Source organism: Xyrauchen texanus, chromosome 26, assembly GCF_025860055.1.
Source record: "Xyrauchen texanus isolate HMW12.3.18 chromosome 26, RBS_HiC_50CHRs, whole genome shotgun sequence".
NCBI lineage: Eukaryota > Metazoa > Chordata > Actinopteri > Cypriniformes > Catostomidae > Xyrauchen > Xyrauchen texanus.
The window spans coordinates 25,808,106-25,826,701 of NC_068301.1; the positions used below are offsets into that span (position 1 = coordinate 25,808,106).

At 35.8% G+C, this 18,596-nt stretch overlaps 1 protein-coding gene across 1 annotated transcript; it reads left to right on the forward strand.

Moving 5' to 3' along the window:
• Positions 1-6,927: 6,927 nt before the first annotated feature.
• Positions 6,928-18,052, forward strand: LOC127619577 (coagulation factor XI-like). The gene is made up of 15 exons (XM_052092456.1): positions 6,928-7,009; positions 7,138-7,291; positions 11,019-11,128; positions 12,396-12,561; positions 12,674-12,798; positions 12,904-13,063; positions 13,249-13,352; positions 14,772-14,931; positions 15,087-15,220; positions 15,601-15,775; positions 15,962-16,122; positions 16,229-16,324; positions 16,414-16,565; positions 17,582-17,738; positions 17,861-18,052. Exons 1-15 carry the CDS (start codon positions 6,952-6,954, stop codon positions 17,863-17,865), a joined length of 1,917 nt encoding a protein of 638 aa, XP_051948416.1. The 5' UTR covers positions 6,928-6,951; the 3' UTR covers positions 17,866-18,052.
• Positions 18,053-18,596: the final 544 nt, after the last annotated feature.

Genomic DNA, 18,596 nt, shown 5'->3' on the forward strand with positions numbered 1-18,596 from the left:
TGCCAAATACAAAACAAGTGATACATGGTGACAAATAAGGTGGAGGTCACCTAATATCAACCTAAGATCTCTTTGCATTTCGAGTCATACTGTTGAGTTACTGGGATAACCATTCTAGCAAATCAGTGGCTATGTTTACACGTGCATCAATACTATGATTATTGCAATATTCAGAGTATAAGGAACAATTAGATTAAGTTGTTTACATGATTTGGGCCAAACACTTAAATCCTGTTTACATTCTACTTGCCATTACTCTGATTATTTGCTGACAGTGATGTTTTAATGCTTATTTTTTTTATAAATTAATATTTATAATATAATTTATTGTAATACACACGATTTGATGTTGTTGTGTTTCGCCCGTGAGCACAAACTCATATCAAAGATGTGTTTCCTTCCCATTAATTTGCAGCATATGGTCTTTATCTCCCCAACATTCAATTCAGACTGCAAACGACATTCACACCTCGGGTAAATATGTTTTCTTTTGCCTGCTGATGGGGGAGCTTCGGAACTGGCGTTTTACATGAAGCGGAAAGATAAGTGTAGCTTCTTTTTTGCAATGTTTTTGAACCTGTGCTTGAGTGGAACATTATCTGTCTGCAGCACTGGCGCAGGCGCACTTTGGTCAGAATGGAAGAAATGCGATTAAAGTGTTTACATGCCAGTATAAAGCGATTAAAATAGGAGTATCTCCACATATCTTACTGTGATTATCATTACGCTGATTATAAGCATAATAGCAATATTCTGTTTACACGAGCAACAGTTTAAATCGCAGTATTGACTTTATCAAATTATAATCGCTTTAGGCGCATGTAAATGTAGCCAATAATCCTATCCATAGGTGTTATTTCCACAAAGCATCTTAATGAATCTTTGCATATTTCTCTTGCAGGTATCATATGCGTTGCTTCCTGAAGCACAAACCAATGTTAAGAATGGAGGATCACATAGTATTCAAAGAAGTGTATTTTGGACTGCCAAATCGTGACTGTAAGACCTCAAATGTTAAGGCATTTATTAGATTTTAGCCAGTGTTGTGGGAAATGAAGACTCAGTTAGTCAGACTCAGAAATTACAGTGATAATGTCCTGCTAAACTTACAGTATAGTATGGATATATTTATCAAATTAATTATTTCAAATATTCATTAGAGCACTTGCATTGGTCATTAAGAATGACTATCAAAACAGTAAATAATTATTTGACAATATGCAGATGTTAGTTCCGGTCTTCGAATCTGATAGGATGAGAGATGTTCCATGAGCACTGATGGTCTCACACCATCAGCAATCAGACGCTTCACTGTGTGTGTATCACTCCGCTTGTGTTCATCATCCTAAAGTGTAAGAGGAGTGCATATGTGTTAAGAGCTAATGTAGGCTATGTGTTTGTTTTTACATCCATTTATTTTTTTTAAATTACATGTTAGCCAGCAGGTGGTGGCAAAAGATCATTTCTGTAATATGAGCCAGTTAGGTGACGTGAAGTGAATCCATTAGTCATTGTTGACATAGAACAGCACTCTATGATGGCTTGTATTACTACTACATTACTAAAGCTAGGAAATAGCTTCAAACAGATTTAAACAAACAACTTCAGCATTAAGGCTCATCACAGCTGAGAGACACAACAGACTGATTGATTACAGAACTCAAGGTGCTTACCTCTAACCAGAGTTTCCACATTGGATACATACTGTTTAAAATGGTGGAGGGCATTGCGTTTTCTATAGTGAAAGACTCTTGCACACCGGCTACAGCAAAATAGAGGAATACCCCCACTTGGACGGCTATTTTACCACTGAGGAAGCTGATCTTCAGAAAGCTGACAATATCTCTGCTTGGGAGTGGCAACAGGTGATCACACATGCTCCATCTCTCTCTCTCTCTCTATCTCTCTTACACACACACACACACACACACATACACATCCATCCATCCATCCTTGTTTATCTAATAACTTACTATTTCTGAAGTGACATTTTTTAATTACTAACGGAGGCTTGGACGCATAATTTGTTTTGAACCAGCAACAGCAGATTCTGATGAGTCCTGTAATAAAGTAGTTCCATGCACAAATGCATTTTTTATGACCGTAATCTTTTTTTTTCCTCATTTTGTAAGCAATATCACTCTCACAATCGTGCTAAATTGCCCCTAAATCAGCACTGTTGTGATTGCCAAATCATGAAATTGTTCAGTCATGACTTCCTGTTTCAAAGTGGTATAAATATGTGGTAACCCACAGGCCAAATTCCCTTAATCAACAGTGGGTTAGACTAAAGAATATAGTTCTGATGTGAGGCAACAGGTTGTTGAGCTTCACAAAATGGGAAGTGGCTTAAAGCAAATTGCCAAATCATTTAAAATACCCATTTCCACCATCAGGGCAATGACTAACATATATAATAATAACTATAATTAACTCCAATCAACTGGAGATGTTAAGAATTGACCTGGAAAAGAACATGTGTCTATATTGTCTCTACGCACAGTGAGGAGGATGGTTCAAGTGGCCAAAAATTCTCCAAGGATCACAGCTGGAGAATTGCAGAAATTTGTTGGGTCTTGGGTCAGAAAGTCTCATTAAAAATATCAGACATCACCACAAGTTGTTTGGGAGGTTTTCAAGAAAAAAAACCTCTGCTCTCATCCAACAACAAACTGAAGCATCTTCAGTTTGCCACACACAGGTTCTATGGTCAGATGAAACAAAAACAAATAAGCTTTTTGGCAGCAAACACCAGAGATGGGTTTGGTGCACACAGAGATGATGAAGTACCTAATGCCCACAGTTAAATGTGGTGCTGGATCTTAAATGTTGTGGGGCTGTTTCTCTGCCAGAGGTCCTGGACATCTTGTTTGGATACATGGCATCACAGACTCTATCAAATACCAACAGATAGAAAATCTAAACCTGGCTGCCTCTGCCAGATGCTTACAACATCAAAATCAACACAAAAATGGTTCACTGACCACAAAATCAAGGTTCTGCCATGGCCATCCCAGTTCCCTGAACTGAACCCCATAGAAAACCTGTGGGGTGAACTAAAGAGCAGAGTCCACCAACATGGTCCTCTGAATTTGAAGGTTCTGAAGAGATTCTGTATGGAGGAATGGCCTCAGATCCCTTACCAGGTGTTCTCCAAACTCATTAGGCATTATAAGAGAAGACTCAGAGCTGAAATCTTGGCAAAGGGAGGTTGCAAAAAGTATTGAATAAAAGTGTGCCAATAATTATGGCCAATGCTTTTTGGACGAAAAGATGTATTTAATAATTAGATATTTCCTCTATTTTAATTGTTTTAATTCAATCAAAGGTTAGATTATTGTGATTTGTTTTAATGAAAGATCAAAAGGATAAACAATGAAGATTTCTTTTCCATAGACTTCTTTGCTCATATTTACCAAGGGTGCCAATATTTTTGGCCACAAATGTAGGGCCATATCGCACTCTTTCCTATGTGATATTGCTAAATTATCTGCATAATCTAATTAATATTCATGAGTATCACCACTTTTTAAGATGAAGTGTTCCGGGCAATTTTTGTGAATGAAGCGGAATCTATAATTAGGCTAATTTACATTAAAAGGAGGTGTGGTTGTTCGTAAAGGAATGACAATAACTTAATTTAAATACTGAGAATACAGTGCTATTTCTGTGCTGATTGCGTATGCTTAAACTAAATTGTGGGTGGTTAGTGAATGAGACGCATCTTTTTGCGCTGAAATACCATTTGCGAAAGTGAAAATTTTGCACTGAAATACAATTCGCAAAAACACCTGATGTGTATGGGTCAGATTAGAAAGATAGAGAGCAACTAGGCAGAATGGAAATGGAAACTGTTAAGTAAATTTGGCCCATATGTATATTTCCATTCTGCCAAGTTGCTCTCTTTCTTTCCAAATTAACCCAAACACATCAGGATTGTTTTCTTAAAATAGCTAATCGTTTCTAAAGCAAGATACTAGGTCATCCCATGTATCCACTGAGAAACATGTTTAGCCTTCAACCAACAAAGAATTAGCATAGAACCCTCACATTTTTACCATTGCCGCTTTTCCTCCATAGATTGGGTGACAACAAAGTACGAAAACATTGATTTGTCTGGGTTTAGTTACCACTATGTTGAGAGACACAGTCCTGATTCTTGTCAAGGTATCGGCACATCAGACCTAGACTGTCAATTCTTCAAATAATTTGGTCCTTCATATGAAAATATTTTAGCAAAGCTCCTGAAATAGAATACATTGGGGAAACAAATTGTCAAATTAGCATACGAATCTTTTAAAAACAATAAAATGTACTAGTGGTTTAAATGCCCACAGAGTTCATCTTTCATTTCTGATATTCTTGGAGGAGGTGTTACCTAAAGCAGGTTATTACCCTACCCCTGACACATAAAGATATGGCCATGCAGGCTGCAGTATCTGGATTACTCTTGAGGAACTGTGAGAACGTTGCTCAAGTGCTGTCCACAGAAGTCACTGGTAGGTCATTCTCCAACATGTTCAAGGATGATTTTCTTGCTCAATATTTATTTTACATTTCATCTTGTGCCTGGATTAAGGGATGTAGGTTTATAGATACCAGCACATTTTTACATTATTTTTCTTCTGAGCTCTTCTTCTAAAAATCAATACATTTGCTTCAAAGATACCAGGAGCACGATTATGTGACATGGAGAAACAATAAGATCAAGTTTTTGATACCTGCAATTTAAAAAAATTAAATAAAAAATGTATGGCAAATTGTGGAGCATCACAAAATTTCAGAGGTAGAGTACATGAGGGATTTGATGCCCAATCAGGTAAATGGCCCTGGCAGGTTTATCTAAAGCTGGGAAGAGAGTATAATTGTGGTGGATCCATCATTGCAAACAAATGGATTATCACTGCAGAACACTGCAGTTTCTCATTGTAAGTGCACTCCAGACACTCACAGTAGCTTCACAATGCTGATTCTAATATGTAAGGATGACCATATCTGGTGCAAACATATTCAGCCCCGCTCCTTTTCTGTGCTCTGCTCTTCCAAATTTTGTCATTAAACTTCCTGTTTGTTTCAAGTTTCTTAGAAGAGTTGATCGAAATGGATTACGTGTGGGAGCATAGCACCCCTTTACTACGTGAAAATACTAGTGAGGTGTTTTTTCTGATGCCAGCGGAGGTAAATTGGATCTGGCAGATCACATTCAGACAGCTATGACACACTGCACTTTTTCACGAAACAAGCGTTTAATTATTATATTAGTAATTCTGCTTAATTTTTAGGCTTCAATATGTTAATTTGTGTTAAACATGTGTAGTTGATATGAAATTTCCAAGTGACTCATGTTATTACACATGCAAGTTCAATATTAAAGAAAATTACAATTGTATTTTTTACATTAATTTGTCACCCTACATTTTTTAGAGGCTTAAATGTGATTACAATTGTTGTAAATGGAATATAAAATAAAACAAACACTTTCACATGTGTATTTCTGGACTGGACCAACACGAGACCAACAAATCAACTTAAATGCTCATTCTAATCCATGGACCACTGGCTTACAAAATCCCAGCATTTACAGTGGTGAATATATAGGGATAAAGTTGGTCGGCCAGAATGTTTTAATTTTAATTAAAAGCAAATACTCTACTACAGACCTGACCTCCAGATCAATACATCACATACACTATTTATTCATTAAAACATTGAAAGATCAACTGAAATTGTTTGTGCATATCATAATATTTATGAGCTTCACAATTTTGAAACATCACCAGTCCACCTTTTAAAACAAAATGACCCTCTTGCTGACCCACAGTACAGTACCACACCAAAAATTATAATTCTTTCATTATTTACTCACCTTTTTGCCATCTCAATCTCGTATTACTTTCTTCCACGGAACACAAAGATAGTTTGATGGAGATATATCCATACAATTCAAATGAATTGGGACCAAACATTCAAGCTCCAAAAAGGACATTGAAAGCCATTTATTTATTTTATGGCTTATAGCTTTAATTTTTCACAATGCCATAAAAATAAGGAAAGAATTAAATTGTGAAAGTTTTCACAATCTTCACAGTTTTGAGTTTAGAAAATAATGCAATTGGGATACAGCTGTAGACGCAATCAAATGTGATTGAAAGTTTTCACACACACACACATCTAAAACAAGTGAATTTGCATGAACCCAGACTGCATTTTTACTGGACATGGCCGTTAAAAGTGAAGAAAGCTCATTTGCGACTAATTTGGGGTGACAGACAAAAACTTTATTGTGAAACAATTCACAAAACAGGTTAAGATGAGAATGGTTTCAGTCTTCTACAAGTTTCACAAATTGTGAATATGAATTCATAAATCACAAGGAATAATATTCAACATTATTTACTTGTCTACAACAGCATGTGGACTTATAGCCAAAAAAAGACTGAATTTCAAACTGCAAAATGTCTTTAAGGTAGTAGTGACAAGGGAGTTCATTTTAGTCTGTTCTCACCCCCAATTTTTTTAATCTCTTCAGAAGACACGGTTGGATTACCTTTATGCTGCTTTATGTCCTTTTGGAGCTTGAAAGTTTAGTCCCATTCACTTGCCTTGTATGGATATATTCACTTCATATCTCTATCAAAATATCTTAGTTTATGTTCCATAGAAGAAAGAAAGTCTTACAAGTTTAAAATTGCATAAATGTGAGTAAATGATGATAGGATTATAATTTTTTGGTGAACTATTTCCTTAATCATGTCAGATGAGCCATGATTTCACTGTTTTAAATTGATTTGATTAACTGTGATTAACAATGCATCCCAGCACCTTTTAGAATGTATTACTCTGTTCTCGCTGTTGTACCTGATTTGCACTTTAGACTCAAATGTGAATCATTTAAAAAGCAGTGACTTATGTAAACAAAGTTCAGTGTGTGGTGGTCCAGCTGGTGAGAAGATGACTTTGTGCTTACTACTAGTTTTTTTGATGTTCATACCAGATGGCTTTACAAAATGTACTGTCTTGTTGAGTATATAATTTAACTCTTTCAGATGATACATATTTTTTTTATTAGCCTTATCAAGATTTTCCTACGGTACTGCTGAAAACTTTTTTCTGCTGCATTGTGTGGTTTTACCCCAGTGGATCCAGGTCTGCGGGTGGACGTGGACTTCCCTGGAGATGATGTTCTTCAGATTTACTCTCCTGATGTCTACCACTGTCAGCTTGCCTGCACCCAGCATCATTCCTGCCTTTTCTTTACCTTCTTGCACTCTGACTGGAAGAAAGACGATAGGTTGGATATGCAATGTTTTTATTTTCATAGTCTAAAAATGCAAGTGTTAATGAGTTACAATTTTTACATTATACAATATGCTTCAGAAAATTTTGAATTTATTATAATTATGTGCTATGACTATTACCAGATTACATTAAAGGGGCATTCAGTAGTTCTCTAGCTCGGTGTTTCCCAACCTTTGTGCCGCAGATTAAGAAAGATTGTCAGGTGTGCCGTGGAAATATTTAAAATTCTAAATAAAATTCAAAGCAACAATAAATATTTAAAAACTGTCCAAATTTGTGAAGAGACATTGAATGTCTCGTCATTTCTTTTAATTAAATATTACCTTATTGTTTACGAATACCAGACCCCAGTTATTAAACTCATTTAAATTCACCAAGAAAACACTGACTGCAGACCTGAACACAAACGAGTCCTTTTATTACTTTCTCCTATCAAATAAACTGCCAGTTTCCTCTCATCCAAATAAATGTTTATTGTTTACATTTCCCGCTTTCTTGCATGATAAACTCATAAAATCGCCCTCCATGATGTTTTCTGCAACGTTTTACATGTGGAGGGCGATGCAGCGCTTGATGCTGGTGTTGAACGGAACATTGACACCTCGACTCAACTCATGTGAAATGAGCTTTACAATGACAAAAGAACATTAATGAAACTCACAATTATTAGTATTATTTGTCTATTATTGTCATCTTTGCTGATAAAAGTTGTGCTCAGCAGTTTAAATCTGTTGGAAAATGATATCTTAGATCTGTTTATCTTAGATTTGTTCTTATAATGTTTAAATATTCTGCTGAAGTAGATTTGTAGTCATGCAAGTTTTAATGAAGTAGAAGCATGTTAATGTAAATGAAAAATAACACTCAAACTAAAGGAAAATTATAGATCTGCTTTGTTCTTTTAAGGCTTAATCACTACAGTTGCTTGGTAATTTCGGTCGAGAATGACTCAAAATGATGCACTGGCTCACTCACAGCAAATCAGATGCTCTTTGTCACCACATAATGACATTTCCAGAAGTGGTCACTGAACTAATCAGTTGATAAAATTGAACAAATTTGTGAAACAGAAGCAAGTCACACCAAAATACTAATACTAAATAATACTAAATAATTGCTGCTAATTCTGCACAATTGTAAACTTGAATAAACTAGAATCACTAAAATAGCTGGAATTTATACTTTAAAAAAAAATATATCCCCAGAAAAATTTTTCGTGGACCAGTGATTGTATTACCTATTTCACCCCTCATGAGTTTGCAACTTATCTAATTTGTTGTGGTATTGCAAGAACAAAGTAGAAAATAAGCAAATTTTTTGTTTTTTCGTTACCCATTTAGCATTTACCACCTGTGACCTCAAACAGCGTACCTATGTGTTTTTAGTTTCTTTGTTTTTACATAGCCGGATAACAAATAAACACGCTACTAAGGACAGAAATGATGGAAAGATCTTGAAAAGGAAAACAATTGACGACAGTTATACGCTCCCTAATGTTCAAGCCAAATATACACCTTTGGGGATAGTGGTGTGCCGTTGTGTTTTGTATTCATAAGAAGTGTGCCGTGGCAGAAAAAAGGTTAGGAAACTTTGCTCTAGGTAGCGTCAGCAAAGAGTTTAAAGGCACTCTATTTGGCTTTAGTAATATTGCTCTTCTTCGCGTACTTTAAGTATCACTACAACAGTGTGTTAGACGCTATACTGCCATCTATCGATGTGGATAAGCATGATCCAGCTTTAGAAAATCATTTGCATGTTGAAAATGTCGGCGTTTGAGGTAATTTCTAAAGTTATTTATTACTCCTATAATATAACTGTTTTGCCTAAAATCAAATGTCAGAAATAAAACGAACATGATTCTAGAATTAAGGACACATTATTATTGTCCCTCATAGGCTATCAATAATATTTGAATAACTGCTTAGAGTGAAATAAACCTCAATTATCTAGTGATAAAGAATGTTATGGTAAAGGAAAGATTAGAATTGTTTTTGATTATCGGATTTAGCGTGTCCATGAATTCTGTATTTGAAGAAATGTTTTGTTTCCAAGCAAACCAACATCATGGTTTACACAAAATCCAAAACAATCGCTGTGACAAGCTTCTTTTGCACAAAACGAATGATGATGTATGCCGTTTCATTGAGATGTAGAAAATGTGATAAAAATAATAGAAAATTACATGTTGCTTTCCAGTTGCGTTTTTAAACACAGCTGAAAACGATCCATTACTAACATATTGTCCACACGTCATTTTAAAAGTCGGAGGGAAAATTGTATGCGTTTTCTGTAAATTCCATTGATACTATTTTAGAGAGTGGTCTAAACCATTAATAATGTCTTACTGTCCAACAAAAAGAAGCAACATGGACATCTACTCACGTTCCCTTACGACTCAGTGCACTTCACATTGTGTAGTTATCCATGTAGTGAGTGCCTTCATACACGAACTATTTGAAACCGATGCGATGCGCTCCTTGTTCTCAGTCAGAAATTCTGAGGAAATGGTGACTGTGCACCTGTTTTTATAGTGGACAGTTTCGCGCCAAAACAGGCGGGGCTCAAACACCATAGCCAATATTAGAATATTGGCGTTATTGTAGAGAGGTTATAAATAGGTTGTGTATGAAGGCACTCCTCATATGTGTAACTATGCAATGTCTCTTTCCCTTCGTCTCAGGGAACCGAGGTTACGTATGTAACCGAGACGTCATCAATTCTTTCCACCTTGTGTATGCATTACCGATGTTTACTCTAGTTTTTTTTTTCCTTTGCTGATCTTTCTGTCTTCTTGCTTCAGACCTTTTTTGCTTCTTCGGTAGTACAGCTACTGAATCTCCCGTTGTCTCTGCTGCTAAAGCATGATAATAAGTATGTTCTATTGTGTTCATTTTGCTCTTCACATCACCAAACAACAACATTACGCTAAGCATAGACAAGCGGATCTGTACAGTCGGCAGCCAATGAGCACAAATATTCTCTTCTTCGACATTTAGTGAAACACGGCGGACCATGTCATTTCAGCATGGCGAAACACGTTGAAGGGGTGACCCACACCATGTATAGCAAAAAAACTTTTTATAGTAAACTATTATCAGTACAGTCTTCATCTCATGTGAGTGTACACCATTCAGATCACTCTTCACAAAAACACAATTCATTTGTTAATGTGTAAAACTTTTTGCTCCAAATTAATGAATTTAATTGCACACTTAATTGAAACACCACACCGAGTTGCGTCACAGGCAGGACAAGGCACAGGTGTCGCACACAGAACGTATTGTTGGCAGTCCAAAACAATCAATTGCTGCACCGACAAATGTTATCAAATTTGATAAATGATTAATGATCATTTTAGCATGTTAAGGCTGTTTACAAATTAAGAAATCGTTCTCTACAATCCTCCCATTCATTACACTTTTCATTTTTCACAAACCTTTTCATGAAAAAATAGCTTACAGCACTTTTAACAGCTGAGTATCAAGCTGTTTAGAGAGTGCTCTGATGTTTACAGGCAAGAGTTATTACAATAAAATCAATAGGGCCATAATTTGGTGAACTGATGAACTGTAGGTTATGGGTCAATATCCAGTTTTTATTTTACTCAGTGGATTTGGTAAAAATAATAATTTTGTTTTTCTTTTAATAGATTATTTTGTAATTTGTCTTTTATGTTACCTTTAAGGCATTAAAAGCTGATCAAATGTTGATTGTTTTAGACCGTTTCATTGCTATCTGAAGAACACAGCATCAGGATTCCCAAGAGATGTTAAAGACCTTAAAGGAGTAACTTCGGGCTTTCCACTCAGTCGAAAAGATTACAAACCAAGTAAGATCAGAGTTTATGCTTTAAGTATTTTCATGTGTTTAATGGGTAACAGTCTGAGAGGATTACAGTATATGGCATTTTGGTAGGGCAAATCATGGTCCCTCGAGGCTTCTTCCAACCCTTCTCATGCTGGCAGACCCTTTAAGAGAAGATCTGACAACAATCTAAGAGCATTTTAATAAAAATAAAAAAAATTGATAGGCTAGTGGATTTTTACTGTAATATTAAATTCAAATATTATTCATAAATACTAAACTCGTGGCCATACATAGCTACAAAAATATGGACACAAAGTTATGGAATGGTTCATTATTTAAAGGTGCACTCAATAACTTTTGTCTTTGTGTCATCATGGACTTACACTGACACCTAGTGGCTTGGTGCTGCATCATTGAAAATCAATAGTTTTCAGTTTCAGATGTCATTGTAGAAATGTAGGCTTCACAGTCACCCATGATTACTTTAATACTTGAGTGAAAGTGTCAAATAACAGGACGGTTACTGAGATTAAGTGAGTAGTATTCAGCTGGTCGTGTGATTCTAACATGGCAGCCTCCATGTGTGGACCCTCTCCATGTAGAATAAAACAGCTTTTATTAGGTTTCTGATATGACTGGAGTCTTCATTTTAATGTGAGTGGTCATGATTTCCTATATATATTGCAAAATTACAATTCATGTCTTAAGCAGTTTGTTTAATGAGGAAAACATAATTGAGTGCACCGTAGGCAGTATTTTCCACATTAAAAAGATGTAAAAGCTAGTTCATTTTATTATTATTATTTTCTTAGAACAGTTTTAAAGTGAAAGTTCTACCTCTTAATAACCTTAAACCTTTTATGGTCTGGCTTTCTTATATGGGTGTCTTTCCACTAGTTCTTTAAAATCTTCATTAATTATTTAAAATAATGTATTACTTATAATACATGTAATTATGTTGTTTATTAGGTATTTAGGTAACACTTTATATAACAGTGTCCATGTTACACATATTACATGTTACTATGATAATTACTATAGTAATAACAATAGCAACATGTGAGTACAAGCAGCTCTACAAAATAATTACACATTAAATACATGTAGTTCATTATTACTCAGTAACTACGTATGTAAATACACAATAACATGAACACTGTAAAATAAATAGTGACCAAGTGTTTCTCAAAATCACATTGTTTAGCCAAACAATTAATTTCAAGCTATTTCAAGATATTAGTCCTCTCTTTGCAGTATTCACCCTCATTTTAGCTTTTTATTTGCACCAGATGTCTGCTTTTCCACCGTCTATAAGAATGTGGACTTCCCAGGCTCAGACTATCATAACATAAACTCCAACAAATATGAAGAGTGTCAGAGCGCCTGCACCAGTGACCCACACTGTCAGTTTTACACGTTTATTACACCAGAATTCTCAGCCTATCCACTTTTTCGGTAAGAAGAGCATTTTGGAATTACATATTTCAATTAATAATTTACATCCTCTTTGGAGTGTTTAGAATAGAGTTCTCACTTTCCGAATTGTAATTTTCTCTTTTTGTGCCAGCAACAAGTGCTTTCTCAAATACAGCTGGGTTGTTCCTGTACCTCCAATCATCAAATCCACGCCTGGTCTTATGTCTGGATTTTCAAGCAAAGCCACTTTTCAAGCTACAGAGCCTAAAAAAGAAGGTATTCTGTAAATTTCGATTTGATCATTTCGTATTTAGTTTTAATTTATCTGTGACTCTTATACATGTTTTGCTTTATGTTTTTTTTTGTGTCATACTTTAAAAGCATGCAAGGATCAGATTCAAGCCAATACTGACTTCCCAGGAGATGACTTTGAGCAAGTCCCTGCAGCGTCACCTGAGCACTGTCAGTTTCTGTGCACTGAACATCCCAAATGCACCCACTTCTCATACGCCACCTCCAAATTTGAAACAAGTGATACACAGTGAGTAGGCTAGGTAAATTTATAAAGATCAGTTTACTACAGGGATCGTAATCATCTGGTACAGGGACCTGGTAATGATCAATGTACCCTTGAGCAAATCCAATGCTGGTCAATAAACACTTTGCTCCATGACTTTTCCACAAAATCCAAACCTCTGAGTGACTAAATGTGTATTTCTCTTGCAGGTATCAAATGAGGTGCTATTTGAAAAATAACCAACAGTTTAGTCAAGTCACAAAGGAAGAGGTGTTTTCTGGACTGCCGAATCGACATTGTGAGCCCTCAAATGGTGAGTCATTTACGTAAGAAGTGTGCTTCGAGAGGAAAGAACTTTCGATAAAATCGACTGCCTGTTCTGGATAATTATTTATTCATATTTATTCGCTCATATTTTTATTTGCCACACTTAAAAGATGTTTTATTACTTTGTTTCCTTGCAAGTGGTACATACATGTGGTTGATACTGAGAACCTCAGCAAAATATAGTTTGTATAGATGTTCATTAGGAGTGGAGCATCAGCAATGTGGGAAGATTTGGCACTAATATATAATTCTTTTATCATTCTTTATTTAATTAAAGTTGACAAAAATTTGAGAAAGTTCTATCAGTCCCACCAGGATTTTGCTGCACTCTTTCTTGATTGTTGTGGCCCAAATGACTGAATTTGCTTCAGCTTTTCTCAAAAATTGTGATGCCATTGAAAACTCATAAATAATTATAGTATATTTGTTTAATTTGTGTACAGTAAATTATAGTAAAAGTGTGATTACCTGTAAATATTTTAGTGTAAAACTGAAAAAATTATAAATATACACAAATATCATACATTTAAGAGGTGAAACCGTGATATGGTTAATATACAACTTCAATGGTAGACCCTTCATTATTTTTGTAATTATTTATTGCCTCAGACAATGCAAGTAAACTTTGTCAAGGTTAAAATTATAGACCTACAATAAAACTTTAAGCTTAAAACACAAATGGTGATTCAATATTGAACCTGTAGTTATTATAACCTGCAGCCTTGTGGGCGATTATTTGAGATTTTCTGTGATTTATTGAGCACTTTGAATTTTAAATAAGGGAATTTTAAGCTAGTATAAAATGCAATGAAAACTGCATTTTTGTGTCTCATTTTCCAGTGCAGCAATGCATTATATTAACACTCCAAATGAACTCAGCAGCACATTTCCTCCTCTGTGTCACTTCGTGTCATTAACACTGCGTGTATGAACCGCAACGACCAAGAACATTTGCCATTACACAAATGTGAAACCGGAGCAGTTTGTGTTCACTATCAAAATCCTTTAAACATTCACAGAACCATAGACAGCACATGTACATCACTGCTAGCATTTAATCTCCATGCGCTTTTCAGAAGCTGCTCTAATTGCGGTCCGCTGTGCGGGTCAGTCGGCCACTGCTGTTACTGTGTAGTGGAGATGTTAGAATGGCGGCTGTGCATTTTGATATGTCTCAACTCTATCAAGCTTTTGAAGCATTTACGGTATTTTGCCATACCAAACATTTAGTTTTTAAACTGCATGCTATCGCAAATAATGCTCCAAGTGGTTGAATTTGCATTAGGAATAATTGTTCTATGGTGACTGTCATGACACCTCTGAACAAGATCTGGTGTTGGATTTGTTTGGTTTTGTCAATCCGAAAACTATTCTGTGGCTTCTGGTCTCATGTTTTTCTCCATAGATTGGGCATCCACAACGTATGAGGGTGTTGACTTCTATGGGTCTGATGCCCACTTTATTGAAATGGTTGATCTTGATTATTGTCAAGCACACTGTGAGGCAGATCCAGGCTGTCAGTTCTACACTTATGTTCTTACTTCATACCACCAACAGTCCATTAGGTAAACATAAATAATTATTTCAGCAAAGCCAATAAAATAGCATGTACAATGACTTTATTAGAAATTAGGTACTACTCCAAACACATTTGGAAAGAAAATCAGAATTTGTGTTTTTAGTGCCCATAGGTTTCACCTTTTATTTTTTGATATTCCAGGAGAAAGTGTCATCTGAAGCAGATAATGACACTGCCCATGCCACCTAAAGTGGTGAACAAGCAGGGTGTGATATCTGGATTTCCTCTGAGAAACTGTAAGAGAGCTGCTAAAGAGGACTCCGCAGATGTCACTGGTATGTTGTTCTTTATTTGGATCCCCATTAGCTTCCACAAAGAGGTCAATAGTCTTATTGGGATCTATTTGAAATGCACAATATGAATTTAACAATGTGTATTATGACAAAAATTATTAACATTATCAGACATTATCAGTTCTCTATTTAGTCAATGACTAGAGATGGAAAAGTTTAAGATTTAGCAATATTATTTAAGTGGTGGAGTATAAAAAGAACTTTAAAATAAATGTTATGCATAAAAGTCCAGCACATGTTATACTCTGTTTTGCTGTGCTCCTCCTGTAAATTAACATCTCTAAACCTGCAGCTAAGATCCTAGGAACATGAAAAGAAATTCCAAAATTCACTGAACAAAGCAATTTTTTTTTTTGTCACAGGTGTGGAAAATTGTGGCACATCAAAGCACATCAGAGCTAGAGTATTTGGGGGTGTTGATTCCCAATTGGGTAATTGGCCCTGGCAGGTTAGTCTACAGAAGTGGAAAAAACATTTTTGTGGTGGATCCATCATCGCAAACAAATGGATTATCACTGCAGCACACTGTTTTTCGTCGTAAGTACACTCAGGAACACTCAGTAGTACTGTATATGAGAGCTACACAAGATCTAAGATTGAAAACATTTTCAAAACAGAATTTAGTAAATAAAAAGTCCTGCTAGATTACCAGTAATATGGACAGCTTATGTACCACAGAGTAAAGGTTTGTTTGTTTGCTCTCCATCAAACATTGTAATGCAGCTCACAAACCCAGCTATCAGTGTCAGTTGGGTTAACAAAACTATCTGAAGATGAAGTCAAATATGAGGTGGAGAAGGTCATTATGCATCCTGGATATGATGGCAGCACTCTGGAAAATGATATTGCCTTGCTAAAGCTGAAGACACCAATTACATTCACAGGTAATGCAAATTAAATTCTCCCTTTCATTGAAAAGGGATCTTGTTATCTAATTTTTCCTCTGGTGTATATAAACTTTTACTGTCCTCGTGTGATTGGTGCTCTAAGATCGTATCGCTCCAGTGTGCCTCACTGGAAGAGCCATTGAAGTAGGATTTCTTGGACAGAAATGCAGTGTGACTGGATGGGGAAAGCTGAATACAGGTAATGCAAAGTGCAAAGCTTTACTAACAAGGTCTCAGTGGAGTTCAGGAATCTGTCTCTGGCTTATAATGTTGTTTGGGACATTTCAGGTGGGTTCCCAGATGTACTCCAGGAAGCTCAGGTGCCTCTTATTGGTCATGAGGCATGCAAAGCAATGATGTCAGGTGCAGGTGAACCCCTCAAAGTTCTCAGATCCAATGTATGCGCTGGATACCCTCAGGGTGGCATAGATACATGTGAAGTAAGCCTCATTCTAATGTTTTTATAACTGCTATTAATTGTAATTTTTTTTTCTTTACCTAGTTGTTAACATTTTGTATTTGTGTTATCTTCCATTATTTCCTCTCTATAGTTTTACCTACTGCTTTAAAGGTGCATGAGTGATACTGAAACCTAGTGGCGTAGATGCAGCATAATGCAAAAATAATAGTTTTCAGCTATCAATGCCATTGTAGAAATGCGCCACTTGCAGTCAGCCATGATTATATATTTCACAAGTAAAAGCGTCCAATTACAAGGGATTAATGTGATGAAATAAGCAATATTCATTTGATTTCGACATGGTAGCTTGGTACAGTAAGTATTCTTGGAACCATGCTCTGAGGGTTTGATGGCAGATGTTTTCAGATGGTCCCTTTCCACACCCTCTACAGTTTTAGCATGTTTTAGCACAATGTGTGGGCTTTTCAGATGGACCCTTAAGGTTAAATTAATGATCAGCTTAAAAAGGTCAGATGTATCGAATCAATACGGGACGTATCATTTCATCTTTAAATATGGGACGATTCCGTATTTTACGGGATGGGTAGAGAAGAATATATCTGCAGGCAATGCTCCAAAAAGGAACGGGAGCTCCAAACTGCCATTAAAGATATAGGGAGCCCCTAACCTAACCCTTTCACTAACCTTAACAGTGTGTGGAATTTACGCCCCCTTTTGGAGTAACCCCCATCCCCTTCTGGGGTAACCCTACCCTCGTTTGGAGATTCCGCTCCCATTTGGAGGTCTCTGGCCTGCAGCTATACCTACTTGGACGGATGGCAAGACCCAGCACCATATGTCAAATAAAGCAGATTCATCTCATGAATGCACATCATTTGAAACATAGTTTTCAAAAATAGTATTCTAATTAATATTATCTATTATTATTTATTTGTTTAAAAGTTTAGCAATTAGAAGAAAAGAAAATCACTAAATGTAAGAAGCGCCTGCTGATGGTTAGAGTTGCTTCATTTTCATTTTGGTCTCAACTGGCAGGGTGATTCTGGTGGTCCTCTTGTCTGTGAGGATAATAACACATGGTACCTAACAGGGATCACTAGTTGGGGACTGGAATGTGCAGAAGCTAACAAACCTGGAATTTACACTCGTGTCTCTCACTATCTTGACTGGATTAAGAGCACTCTTACCAAAGGTGAGTGTATACATCCAAGGTAAAATCAACATTGTATTATTTTTAATTAGAAGCTATGTAAAACATACATCCTTATGCTCTTTTTATTTGAATTTAATTAATTTCCTTTTTTGCTTTTTCAGATTGACCAAGAAACACAACGATAGTCATTAATGACATAACTGCTGTTTATTTGAGTTTAAAGGGACTGTTCACACAAAAATTAAAACATTCTGTCATAATTTACTCACACTTGTTTTGTTCCAGATCAGGCCCGGTACATTAAAGTGTCCTCAATTGTATAATGTTTGTTCTTTTTTGCATTTGTTCTTCACTTTTACTACTAGAGCATCCCCACTAAATTCAGAAGCACCCTTAGAGATTTTGATCTGGAACCAGGCCTACTCCAAACCCATATGACTTTCTTTCTTTTGTGGAACTTAGTCACCATTCGCATTCTTTATATTGAGCAATATATAACTGCATGTGAATACATTATTATTTCACCTACTTAATAAACAATATAACACACAACAATTTGAAGAATGCATATATTATTAAAAAGAAATATGTTTGTTATATTGCTAAATGCTATACTGAATGTATTAATATTACACATTTTATTTATCGAAATAGTGAAATATTACCACGTCCATGGTCTTTTGGGTCATTTTGACATATTTTAAAAAAGGAAGGGGTACCTCCTAGGAAAGGTGTGTGATCTGTAACTCCTTACACATTGTATTTAAAATGGCATTTTGTTTTTTACATTTCTCCTATCACACAAATTATTTTATACTGAGAAACATTAGTTACTTACAGTATCTCAGTTAGTAAATCATTGTGCTAACCTTTTCTATAATCTTCCTATTTAGTAAG

What these genes read in the sequence shown, in the direction of transcription:
- LOC127619577 (XM_052092456.1), top strand. Translation starts at nt 6,952, where the DNA reads ATGACTTTGTGCTTACTACTAGTTTTTTTGATGTTCATACCAGATGGC. An exon ending in TTTGAAACAAGTGATACACA is followed by an intron (nt 13,064 to 13,248) that starts GTGAGTAGGCTA and finishes TTTCTCTTGCAG; the next exon opens with GTATCAAATGAGGTGCTATT. An exon ending in GGACTCCGCAGATGTCACTG is followed by an intron (nt 15,221 to 15,600) that starts GTATGTTGTTCT and finishes TTTTTGTCACAG; the next exon opens with GTGTGGAAAATTGTGGCACA.